Below are 11439 nucleotides of genomic sequence, written 5' to 3' on the forward strand. Positions count from 1 at the left end.
ACTTGAATAAATTTGTAGGACATGTATATCACCGTACATCACAATTCTTCTGCAGGCTGTTGGTCTCTGACTCATCTTGATCATTATCTTCGTCTCTCACGATCTCATCAATGTATGTCAAAGACTTTGAAGATGATAGTCTTTCACCATTGGAATCATAATATTCATTTTTGGGTATTTATCTTTTGCGTGTTCTTTGTTATCTCGTTAAAAACCTTTCATGGGAAAATCCATTGGGATAAAACCCATGATAAGGGAAAAAGAGTACAAGTACGCACATGATCATATTTCTCCCCCTGAAAGCATCATCTTCAGGTTATGCATTATGATCATATATATCATCTTTTCTGAACTTTTATAAACAGTGCTTTCGTGTATAAACTCATATGATCATCATATATTCTCTTGGGTCATTGAACTTCAAATCATTGAACCTCTTTCAATCTTGAGAGATGTATGTAAGCGTCTTGAGATAACATCTCTTTCATCGGAGGTCAATTCTATAACCTCAAGAAATTTCATGAAATATCTAATCTTATACAATCTGATTTCTCCATCTTTCAGGAGTAATATTTCATCATTGATTATTTCTCCATATATTAATTCCTTGGTATAGGAAATCTCTACCGGAGATCAGATAATATTTCATCATCAACATATTTTGCACTTGTTCTTATAGCTTTCTTTTAATAAGAACCACTTGTAAGTGCAGAAGAGACACATACAATTTTTCTTTTAACGAGGTTCAACAAATGCCTACATCCTCAAACTTTTTTTGAAAATATTTCTTGAACACAATTATAGTCAGTGTTCAATCTCATATGATCATCATATATTCTCTTGGGTCATTGAAATTCAAATCATTTGAACCTCTTTCAATCTTGAGAGATGGTAATGACCCAAGAGAATATATGATGATCATATGAGTTTATACACTAAAGCACTGTTTATAACAGTTCAGAAAAGATGATATATATGTTCATAATGCATAACCTGAAGATGATGCTTTCAGGAGGAGAAATATGATCATGTGCGTACTTGTACTCTTTTTCCCTTAACATGGTTTTTATCCCAATGGGGTTTCCCATGAAAGGTTTTTAACGAGATAACAAAGAACACGCAAAAGATAAATACCCAAAAATGAATATTATGATTCCAATGGTGAAAGACTATCATCTTCAAAGTCTTTGACATACATTGATGAGATCGTGAGAGACGAAGATAATGATCAAGATGAGTCAGAGACCAACAGCCTGCAGAAGAATTGTGATGTACGGTGATATACATGTCCTACAAATTTATTCAAGTGAAGATTTGGCGAACCATTTACCAAGGCGTTTCCAACCACTACTTTCAAGAAGCTACTTCATCATATTGGTTCGGTCATCTCGAAGATTTCAAGTGATATACTCAAGAGGGGGAGTAAAAGCAAGTTGCACTCTTTTTTCTTTAACCATGGTTTTTCCCACTGGGTTTTCCTGGTAAGGTTTTTAACGAGACAACATCTAATATGCGCATTTGGAACTACATTTTTATACTGGTCATCCAAGGGGGAGTCTTATAAATAATTATATTATTATGTGAATGCCCATTATCGGCCCATTAGTGTAATCCATAACCCCTAAGATGTATCCCTATATATATGTTGTATCATATGGAACAGATAAATAACAGAGAGAACTATTTCCCTAAACCTCTTGTTATAACAAAACCATAAAATTTGTAAATATTAAATTTAATATCATCAGCCAAAATTGATTAAAACAAAACAACTAACATACATAATGGTACTCCAATGCATCTTAATACAAGAACTAGGCAATATCCCGTGCTTAAAGCACGGATCAATATTAAAAAAAAAATATAATAGAATAATAAAAGTTAATGTTATATTTAAAAATATATATATATATTGTTTGAGATAATATTTATTTTTAAATGTTTTATAAATCTATATATATTTTTTGAATACTAATTATTTTATATATTATAATATTCTATTTTTGAGGTATATTACAGTTTTATATTATTTATTTGTTGTATTTGAATCATTATTTTATGAAATATGAAGTAGTAATTTTAATATTATAATTATGAACAAATAAAATTTATTAATTTATCAGTTATATAAACTTAGTTTTACCAACCTGCCAATAAGAAAATTAAAACACATATTTTATTTTATAGATCGAGTAATATATCTTTGTTTTTAAAAGTTCAAATCACAACATATGTACAAAAAAATCTACATTTTATTAATCATAAATATTTTATGAAAATTCCAGACAATTTGTAAATAAAATATAATAAAGATGATAGGAGAATGATAATTTGAAATTTTTACAAAATATTTGAAATCTTGTTGTTAAAAATAATTATATTGACTACTTGGATATAAAATATTAGTTTTTGAAATTCTGCTTTGTTTATATTTTTTAAAAAAATATTTTGTAATTTTCTTCTATAATTTATTAGAGAGAGAAAATTTTTTTTAACTAATAATTATTTAAAATTAATGGCATGACAATGTAAAATTAAAGAAGAAAATAAACTCTATTATATTAGCAGTTAATTTATTTATTTTTCAAGTACAAATTAGTTTTGATTTGAATAGATTTCTTTTACTTTTCTAGATTTTTTTATATTGATCTGTCAGCACTTTTATTTTTAATTAATTATATTTATTTAATTAATTGATTAATCTTAATTAAATTTTTCTAATGGCAATTGAATGTAATTTTTTACATATTTTAAGGTTAGTTTCATATTTTTACTTCTCAATTAATATAGTAGGAAACAAAAAAATTGATCTTAGTCTACAATTTCATTACAATAATAATAAAAACCAACCAGCAACAGATAATAACAGAAACCTAAAAACGGAAATATTACCAAATAACATTGTCAAAAAAATTATATTAGTAATACTTTTAAATTACAAACACCATACAAAAATTATCTTCAAAATAACTAAAATAAAAACTAAACAAAAAACAATCTTGTGACATTGCACAGGTATTATCCTAGTCTTGATTAATTGTTTAAAACCCTACATATGGATAGCTATAGAAACTTATATTCCCTATTTTTTAATGTTTTATTAGGATTACAATATAATGTAGCATTAAATAAAGTACTATATTGGTTTGGTCTTTAGGATATTTTAAATGTAAAATTTATTATTTAAAAAATTGAATTCCGAAAATATCCTCAAGATTTCTTAACAGGTTGTCATATTTTGTTGACAAAGACTTTTTACTCTTCAACCGTATCAATTTTTCTTACCAAAATTTTAGATTACATTCTTTTATTTAATATTTCTTTTTAAAAAAAAACTGATTAAAAAAGGACTTCATTTTTTTTGTAAAACTCGCCTTGAAGTACAACTTCTGAAGTCATTGACACGAACTCTACTAACTACAAATAAAATAATAACTTGTAGTTTAGATGTGTCATGTGTGTTAAGTCAATTTCGGAAAAATGTTTGTCAATTACTTAAAGTATATGTCAATACATAGCTACACATACAAATAATATAAATGTATTGTTAACTACATCAACTATTATTATCACATAAGGACATCCATAAACAAACATAGGTTATGTTTACAACACCATAGACATTCAATTCCGGTGGTCGGTTGGCTGAAATCCGGTATTGACCATTGTTGACCGACATTGACCAGTGTTAACCGGCGTTGACCAGTAAAAATATTTAAAACTTTTTTTTCCTAAAAATAATGATTCTTTTTTATAAATTTTTGATAAATAAATAAAAAAAGATAAATGATTTGTATAATTTACAAAAACAAAATATAACAACTAAAAGTTATACAACAAAATTTTATGTGTACTAATTTAACAATCATTTTTTGTTTTGTATTTTCGAAGGTGGAGATTTTAAATATATTTTTTTCTTTTTACTTATTTATAAGATTATGTCATTTGAAATATATCCAAGGCATTCCCAACTATTTATTTGATTTGACATATATCTAGAAGATAATTAAAAAACAAAAGTTGATTTTGTAAAATCAAAGGTTGGTCTTGTAAAATCAAAGAAATAGTTGGCAATGCTTTGGACATATTTCAAATGACATAATCTTATAAATAAGTAAAAAGAAAAAATATATCTAAAATCCCCACATTTGAAAATACAAAACAGAAAATGATTGTTAAAAAGAAAAAGTATATATTTGTTATAGTTTTATGAAAAAATCTACTACACATAAAATTTTGTTGTATAACTTTTTGTTGTTATATTTTGTTTTGGTAAATTATACAAATTATTTATCTTTTTTATTTATTTATCAAAAATACATAAAAAGAATCATTATTTTTAGGAAAAAATAAAAAATAAGTTTTGAATATTTTTTCTGGTCAACGCCAGTCAACACCGGTTAACACTGGTCAATATCGGTCAACACTGGTCAATACCGAATTCCGGCCAACCAACCATCGGAATTGAATGTCTTTGGTGTTGTACACATAACCTATATTTGTTTATGGATGTCCTTATGTGATGATAATAATTGACGTAGTTAACAAGACATTTATATTATTTGTATGTTTGACTATGTGTTGGCGTATACTTCAAGTAGCTGACAAATATTTTTCCATTTCTAAACCAGCAAAAAATTAAGAATTATTGAATTATTCTATTAAAAGTGAGAGAGATTTCGAGAACAGTCCTATTAATTACCGGTTCATAATGAACCAAATCAAACCGGTGACCGAATCAAAAAACCAAAAAAAATGAGAGTAAAACCAAGGAACCGTAAACAACCGGAAACAGAGAAACCCTAACTATATATACAACTCACTCATCGTCTTCCTCCATTTTCGTTTCCTCGCTTCTCCTAAAACTCAAAAGCAATACAAGCTTCTAGTAGCTTCCTACTTCTCAAATCTTCTTGGTAACTCTTGTTTCAGTTGTCTCTGAATCGCTCTCTTTGTGAACTTAATTCCAATTTATTGACTAATTTGGGTTTATCTTTTTTGGTTCCTGCAGAAAAAAAATGAAGGTTGCTGCTGCTTTTCTCCTCGCTGTTTTGGGCGGAAACGCTAATCCTTCTGCTGAGAATATCAAAGATATCATCGGAGCTGGTAAAATTTGTGTGTCTGAATGTGTTTTGATTGATTAGATTGTGTTACTGTGAAAGAATTAGTAGTAGCAATGTTGGTTTGGGAAGATTCTGCATTTGCTTTGTTTAAGTTTTTAGAGGTTAAGTTTTGATTCTTGAAGCTAGTGATGAGAGTTTTGTGATTTTGTTGATTAAAAGGCCTTTGTTTTTGTTATAGATGATTATATGGGTTTGTGTAGTGAAGTATATGTTTATTATTGTGTGTTTTGTTTTGTAGTTGGTGCTGATGTTGATGGAGAGAGCATTGACCTTCTTTTGAAAGAAGTGAGTGGTAAGGACATTGCTGAGCTGATTGCTTCCGGTAGGGAGAAGTTGGCTTCTGTGCCATCTGGTGGTGCTTGTGTTGCTGTTGCAGCTGCTCCATCAAGTGGTGGTGGTGGTGCTGCTCCTGCAGCTGCTGAGAAGAAAGAAGCTAAGAAGGAAGAGAAAGAGGAGTCTGATGATGTAAGCATTCGATTACTTACTCTTTTGTTATGATCTTGATTCGGGTTCTTGATATTGGTCTTTGATCTTCAAATGCAGGACATGGGATTCAGTCTCTTCGAGTAAGATTATCGCACACGGTCATGAGTCGAGATTTTGTTTTTGGTGCTCTTAGTGGCACCAATTTTTGCTCCTCTCTTGTAGTTCTTTGTTATCAAAGATTCTTGGATTACGAATTTTACTACTTAGATAATGAAGCAAGAAGATTTTTTTTTTTCTTTTGGATTTACATGATGATTCTATGCCCTCTGTAATGTATTGATTAGTAATTAACCTGGTACATAGCTCATAGTATATCAAGAAAAGAAAAAAACAAATTTGTTACGACGTTTAATTTAAATGTCATGGAGATCATTAATAATACGTGTAGATATATCACTATATATTTCAAACAAGTGTGAAGTTTATTATCGCTAGTAGAGACACCATCCTCCTGACTCCTGACAAGTGATGCTTACGTACCTAGTATTAGGAGGGCGTGCGTTTAAGTAAAAGAGTGAAAGATTCTCATGAACCAGTAACGTTTACATGAAATTAGAATGTGGCCTATGGTGACACCACACACTTGATCGCCTTCTTCCTTTTCATCATCTTGATCTTGCTTTGTTGCTTCTTCTTCTCCGCCGCAGGTTTTTTGGAGAGGGAAGACCGCAAAGTCTAGGATTCTTTGCGAATGAAGAACTATTTTGGCTTTGAAACTGAGTGCCTTGTGGTATTGGACCTTCAAATTAACCTGTTGTAAGAGAAGTTCATCCGCTCTAGAAACGTGAGTTCCCCCAGCTCTGGTGGGATTTTGCCGGATAATTTGTTTTGAGATAGATCTAATGATTCAAGATTGGTCAAGTTCGACAGAGATGGTGGGATACGGCCTACGAAAGCATTGTTTGACATGTTGAACACAATCAGTTCCTTGAGTAAACCGATTGATTCAGGGACCTCTCCTTGAAATCTGTTTCCAGAGACATCGATGGTTTTGTAGATTGTGAAACCACTCCCAACTAACTCCATCTTCAATCCTTTGGCCGTCATAGTCACTGAGTTATGATAGTTTCCAGCGTTACGTCCCACACGTCCTGCATACCTACTCGGCATATCATCGATAATGACCAAGTGTTTTAAATACTTGATCTGCGTATAATATTCTACAATGTCCACGACCAATGACATTGCACTCCAAAGCGCAAAGTAATCTGATGGCAAGACTCCAGTGAAGCGATTTATCTGAAATGTCAAAGAGTCGCAGCTTAAGGAAACTCAAAGAATCTCCAGGAGAAGATATTGGCCCATAGAATTCGTTAGAACCAAGGACAAGAATCTGTAAATTGGGCAACGATCCCAACCAGAATGGAAATGTGACACTTATTCTGTTGTTTTCCACGTTCAGAAACTCGAGTTCAGTACAATTGACAAGAGACTTGGGAAGTTCTCCTGATAACTGGTTGTGACCAACATTAAGTGATCTCAAGTAATGAAGTAATCACTGATAGATCATCCCTCTGGAAGATTACCAGAAAGGGTGTTATTCTGAAGATGCAGGACTGAAATACACGAGTGAAGTATTTAAAACACCGTGGAATCGAACCGCTGAAGTTGTTGTTGGATAAAACAAGTGTGTGTCAAGAGAAACCAATTTGCACACTGCCTTAGGAATCTCTCCCGAGAACCAATTGTCAGAGCCGAAAACGAAGGAAGATCATGGAATGTGTTTGAACTTATATTAAGCATTTCTAGTTCACTTCTTTGAATAACACTCGCTGGTCCTCCAAAACCACTGAAGGAATTCTGAGAAATGTTTAAAAACCACAACTCTGGCAGTGTCCATAACCACTCTGGTACTTGGCCTTCAATTTGATTGGCAGAGATGTCTAAATAAGACAAACAGCTAGTTTCGGTTTGTAGAAACTTGGGAAACTCAACAATATTGCAAGAAGATAAACTCAAGGTGGATATGGATGAGGAAATATGCAGAGTTTAATTGATGTTCAGATTAATCCCTGAAAGATCCAAATAATCAAGTGACATGAGAAGATGTGAGAAAATACTCGTGTCAACCATGCTTCTTGTGTTAAGAAACGAGAGGTCAAGGAACGTAAGTGACTTGAGACGCAAGAAGATGCTGAAATCGACAATGTCCCTCCCTGTCTTCCATAAGGAGAGATCAAGATAAGAAAGATTGTCTAGTTTCGATATAGATCCCGGGATTGGTCCATTGCAATTGTTTTCTCCAAGGAACAAAAGTTCAAGTTTAGATGGCAAAGAGATATTCCCAATCTCACTCAAGAGTACCACTGAAGTCGTTTCTTCCTAGGTCAAGTTCGATCAACGAAGGTATCATGAAGAGAGATGAAGGAATTGATCCCGAAAACAGATTTTCGTTGATCTCAAAATCCTCCAGTTTTGTGAGTGTACTCATGTTAGATGACTGGGAGCATACCTTCGAACTGGTTAGAACGAATGTCGATCGAGGTGAGCTCGGTCCAGTTAAGTAGCACACGAGGAAAGTTGCCACTGAGCTTGGTCGATACAATTTTCAAATATCTCAGCCGTTTTAGGTTGCTCACTGAATCTGGTAGTTCCCCGGAGAAACCATTAAAAGAAAGATCAAGATCAGTGAGGTATGAAAGATTTCCAAGTGAAGAATGAATCTTTCCAAAGAGATTGCATTCACTAAGGCTCAAAACCCTCAAATACTTGAGGTTGCCGATGGAATCTGGTAAAATAATTGTAGGAAAGATACAGGTTGTGAAGAAGTCGTAGTCTAAACAAACTACTATTAGATCTTAGAGGGCCATTGAGAGTACTGCCCTTGAGGTCTAACAGAACCACTCCTTACCCGTCTTAGGATCACAAGAGATACCGTCCCAATAACAACAGTCAGTGTTGTTACTCCACAACCTGTACTGCAACGACTCCTCGGCATAGAACTCGTTCTTGAACTCCCAAAGAACATCCCTCTGGTCTGAACGACACAAGTGCTTAGCTCGAGAACTAAACACAAGTACTGAGTTAGAAAGTGACATGATTATCAAACAAAATCTCCATATTGTCATCTTCTACTCACTACAAGAATACATCATCACTTCTCTTTTCTCTGTTGTTGTTTTATGTTGAAGTAAAACAAGTTATGTTGATAAATTCTTGACTCTTCTAATGCATAGATGGTCACTTCCGTTTATGGAAAAAAAATTTTAAAGCTTGACTTAACAAGTCTCTGTGAAAATTGTAAGTCATCTTTCACAAAGATTACCAATTTCCAAATGAATGGTCAACAAAGCCAATCAAGTATACTCTTGGAAAAGGGTAACTCTTAAGAGATATTGCCTTATCATAACTTATGTGCCTAGCCAAGAGTAGACTATCATCATACTAGGTAGTCCATAACAAAAAGAAGGAACTAAAGAGTCGCAAGTTATCTAGTTACCCTCTGCAGTCTGCATATTGGTTGTCTTTTGAGACATAAACCCCCGGAACTTGAGAAGGTATGAGAAAGCCGATCCACTCTATTACAAAAAAATAAGCGGAACTGAAGTCACATTAGAATTTTGTTTGTCCACTAAAGCATTTGCAGAAAGTTGTTTAACAAAACTAAAAAAATAATGTTCAGTATAATCAGGAAGATGATATGCCAACAACTTAATCTGCTCGGGCACAACAAACATATCCCACAGTTCGATCCATCTCAGATGAACCACAAAGTTCAGATTAGCCGCAAGACCAACTTCCCAGCAGGGAATCAATCACGGGTACGGATCAACAACGATTGTTCACTATTTCGGAACAGTGACATTAACTATCTTAACATCTTGGTAAGGCCTATCGTTCTTGTCAGTCTTCACTTTCTCTAAAGCCTGTTCATTTGGCTTTATGGTTAGACACAAAGCCACATTAAGCCAACAAGTGAAAAACATTCTTTTTGGTTATCAAATCATACCTGAACCACATCCATTCCCTTCACAACTCTTCCAAAAACAGTGTGCTTATTGTCTAGCCACGGTGTAGCCACCGTTGTAATAAAGAATTGAGACCCATTTGTGTTTGGCCCAGCATTTGCCATAGACAATGTGAACGGCCTGTCATGCCGTAGACTGCAGGCCAAGAACAATAATAACATATCAAAAACTAAGTTACATTTCATTTGTTTCTAAAGGATGGCTAAATTCAAAGCAGGCATGGAAGCAAGAAACATTTACCTTTTGTGAAACTCATCCTCAAATTCTCTGCCCCAAATTGACTGTCCTCCAGTACCATCACCAAGAGGATCTCCAGTCTGAACCATAAATCCTCTGATAACCCGGTGGAAAAGGTGGTTATCGTAATAGCCATTTCGACAGTGTGTTGTGAAATTCTCCACAGTTTTGGGACATTCCTCTGGGTAAAGCTTCATGTGAATGTCACCCAGCGAAGTATGCATGATCTGGATAATTAGGAGTTCAAATGATTAGTGCTAAATATCCAAATTACAGATATGTAATGAGTAGTAGAAGCAAACATCGTGGGTTATGAAAACATACCACGTTCTCTGGAAGAGATGTTGTAGATGAGTTTCCAATATCTGAGGCAGACATAAGTTCATCAGCAGCAGGCTTCTCGTTGAACACATCTCTCCCTTGGCTTGCATCTTCAGGTTCTTCTGGCTCTCTCCGACTGCAGAAAAAAATTAGTTGATAATAAATTCATAGTAGTTCTCAGCAATATCAAGGTTACAAGGTATCTCTAGGGATATCTAAGAAAACATAGACATGAGTCAATTTAGCACGATAGGGAGTCACATACCTGAACATATAGATCCTGTGTTTCTTGAAGGCACAGCATAAGATAGTCGGATCAGATAAAGGCTCCTTGCTTTCATTTACATTTGCCGCAGCTGCTGGAATCTTCCTAACTTTCTTGCCTCCTTGATCACCTTGATATAATGCAACTCTCAGATACCTTTCATTACTCTCCACCTTTCCAAGGATCCTTGCCACTGTGTTGGTGTGTAAATTTATTATCTAGAGAACAAAAGGGTAGACAGCGAAAATTAGCAGGTTATGATTCCATTTACTAAGCATGGAAGAGTTCTAATACAATCAATCAAGAGAAACTAGTCTGCTTTTACATAATGTTCTGCTGGAAATACAAAGATATCGAGGATTTGTGATAATAGAGCCCCTTTCACTCCCCCTTAGACACCCAAATTTACGATAAGATCTCAAGCTCCTTTCCTCTACATTCACTATATTGGCAGAGAGCATAACCACTTAAATATATGGCAACAATAAACGTAACCTCATTAAATCTTGGTTACTTTAATCACCTAAGTAAAAGCTAGCCACTGGTGAAAGGCCCAGATCTATAAGCTGGTTAATTGTATAATGTGCATGTGAGACAGGATACGTATCATGTCTAGACTGATATGTCTATGGTACTTTAAAACGAAAAAAAATAGGTGGATTTCTTACTTTTATTCCAAGAAGAGTGGCGTATATAAGGAAATTAGAGCTTTCATCAAAAACAGCATTGGGCTGCGGAGCGCTCTCGGTTTTTTCAAGGTCCTTCTCAACTGCCATTCTTCTACCAAAGTCAATTGCTTCAAGCCTGTATAATGGAGCATCACTCCTCTGCAGATCTTGGGCCACCTAATAGTGGAATAGATCATTAAGATTAATGTGAAAACAACATGTAAAGAGAAAAGTATCGAATATGTAACCTTACCTCAAGTGACTCATCATATACCCGCCTCAATTTGCCAGTTATAAACCAGAACACGCGAATCCTACGATCAGGAGATGTAACAGAAAACTGTCTACCATCTGGACTCACCTGAAATGAA

The 11439-nt window shown here is 33.8% G+C and overlaps 3 protein-coding genes across 3 annotated transcripts in view; 1 reads left to right on the top strand and 2 right to left on the bottom strand.

The window, feature by feature from the left end:
• Positions 4819–5845, top strand: LOC104710917 (60S acidic ribosomal protein P2-4). The gene is made up of 4 exons (XM_010427572.2): positions 4819–4916; positions 5012–5106; positions 5362–5588; positions 5667–5845. The coding sequence occupies exons 2-4, from the start codon at positions 5019–5021 to the stop codon at positions 5691–5693; spliced, it is 342 nt and encodes a 113-aa protein (XP_010425874.1). The 5' UTR covers positions 4819–4916; positions 5012–5018; the 3' UTR covers positions 5694–5845.
• LOC104715232 (receptor-like protein 12) lies at positions 6351–8647 on the bottom strand. The gene is made up of 3 exons (XM_019229940.1): positions 8461–8647; positions 8189–8337; positions 6351–6848 (listed from the first exon to the last, which is right to left on the bottom strand). Exons 1-3 carry the CDS (start codon positions 8645–8647, stop codon positions 6351–6353), a joined length of 834 nt encoding a protein of 277 aa, XP_019085485.1.
• LOC104710918 (peptidyl-prolyl cis-trans isomerase CYP71) overlaps positions 9108–11439 on the bottom strand; it is a 4776-nt gene continuing 2444 nt past the window's right edge. The window contains exons 9-13 of the mRNA XM_010427573.2: positions 10401–10618; positions 10139–10271; positions 9818–10041; positions 9559–9712; positions 9108–9475 (exon numbers count right to left, since the gene is read on the bottom strand). Of these exons, the coding sequence (XP_010425875.1) occupies positions 9395–9475; positions 9559–9712; positions 9818–10041; positions 10139–10271; positions 10401–10618 (810 nt within the window). The 3' untranslated portion in view covers positions 9108–9394. The remainder of the gene's footprint in view (positions 9476–9558; positions 9713–9817; positions 10042–10138; positions 10272–10400; positions 10619–11439) is intronic.

The sequence above is a fragment of the Camelina sativa genome, chromosome 9 (genome assembly GCF_000633955.1).
Source record: "Camelina sativa cultivar DH55 chromosome 9, Cs, whole genome shotgun sequence".
In the NCBI taxonomy this organism is placed as follows: domain Eukaryota; kingdom Viridiplantae; phylum Streptophyta; class Magnoliopsida; order Brassicales; family Brassicaceae; genus Camelina; species Camelina sativa.

What these genes read in the sequence shown, in the direction of transcription:
- LOC104710917 (XM_010427572.2), top strand. Translation starts at nt 5,019, where the DNA reads ATGAAGGTTGCTGCTGCTTTTCTCCTCGCTGTTTTGGGCGGAAACGCT. An exon ending in CAAAGATATCATCGGAGCTG is followed by an intron (nt 5,107 to 5,361) that starts GTAAAATTTGTG and finishes TTTGTTTTGTAG; the next exon opens with TTGGTGCTGATGTTGATGGA. An exon ending in AGAAAGAGGAGTCTGATGAT is followed by an intron (nt 5,589 to 5,666) that starts GTAAGCATTCGA and finishes CTTCAAATGCAG; the next exon opens with GACATGGGATTCAGTCTCTT.
- LOC104715232 (XM_019229940.1), bottom strand. Translation starts at nt 8,647, where the DNA reads ATGTCACTTTCTAACTCAGTACTTGTGTTTAGTTCTCGAGCTAAGCAC. An exon ending in CTCTTGTGATCCTAAGACGG is followed by an intron (nt 8,338 to 8,460) that starts GTAAGGAGTGGT and finishes TTATTTTACCAG; the next exon opens with ATTCCATCGGCAACCTCAAG. An exon ending in CCGGGGAACTACCAGATTCA is followed by an intron (nt 6,849 to 8,188) that starts GTGAGCAACCTA and finishes TTGACATTTCAG; the next exon opens with ATAAATCGCTTCACTGGAGT.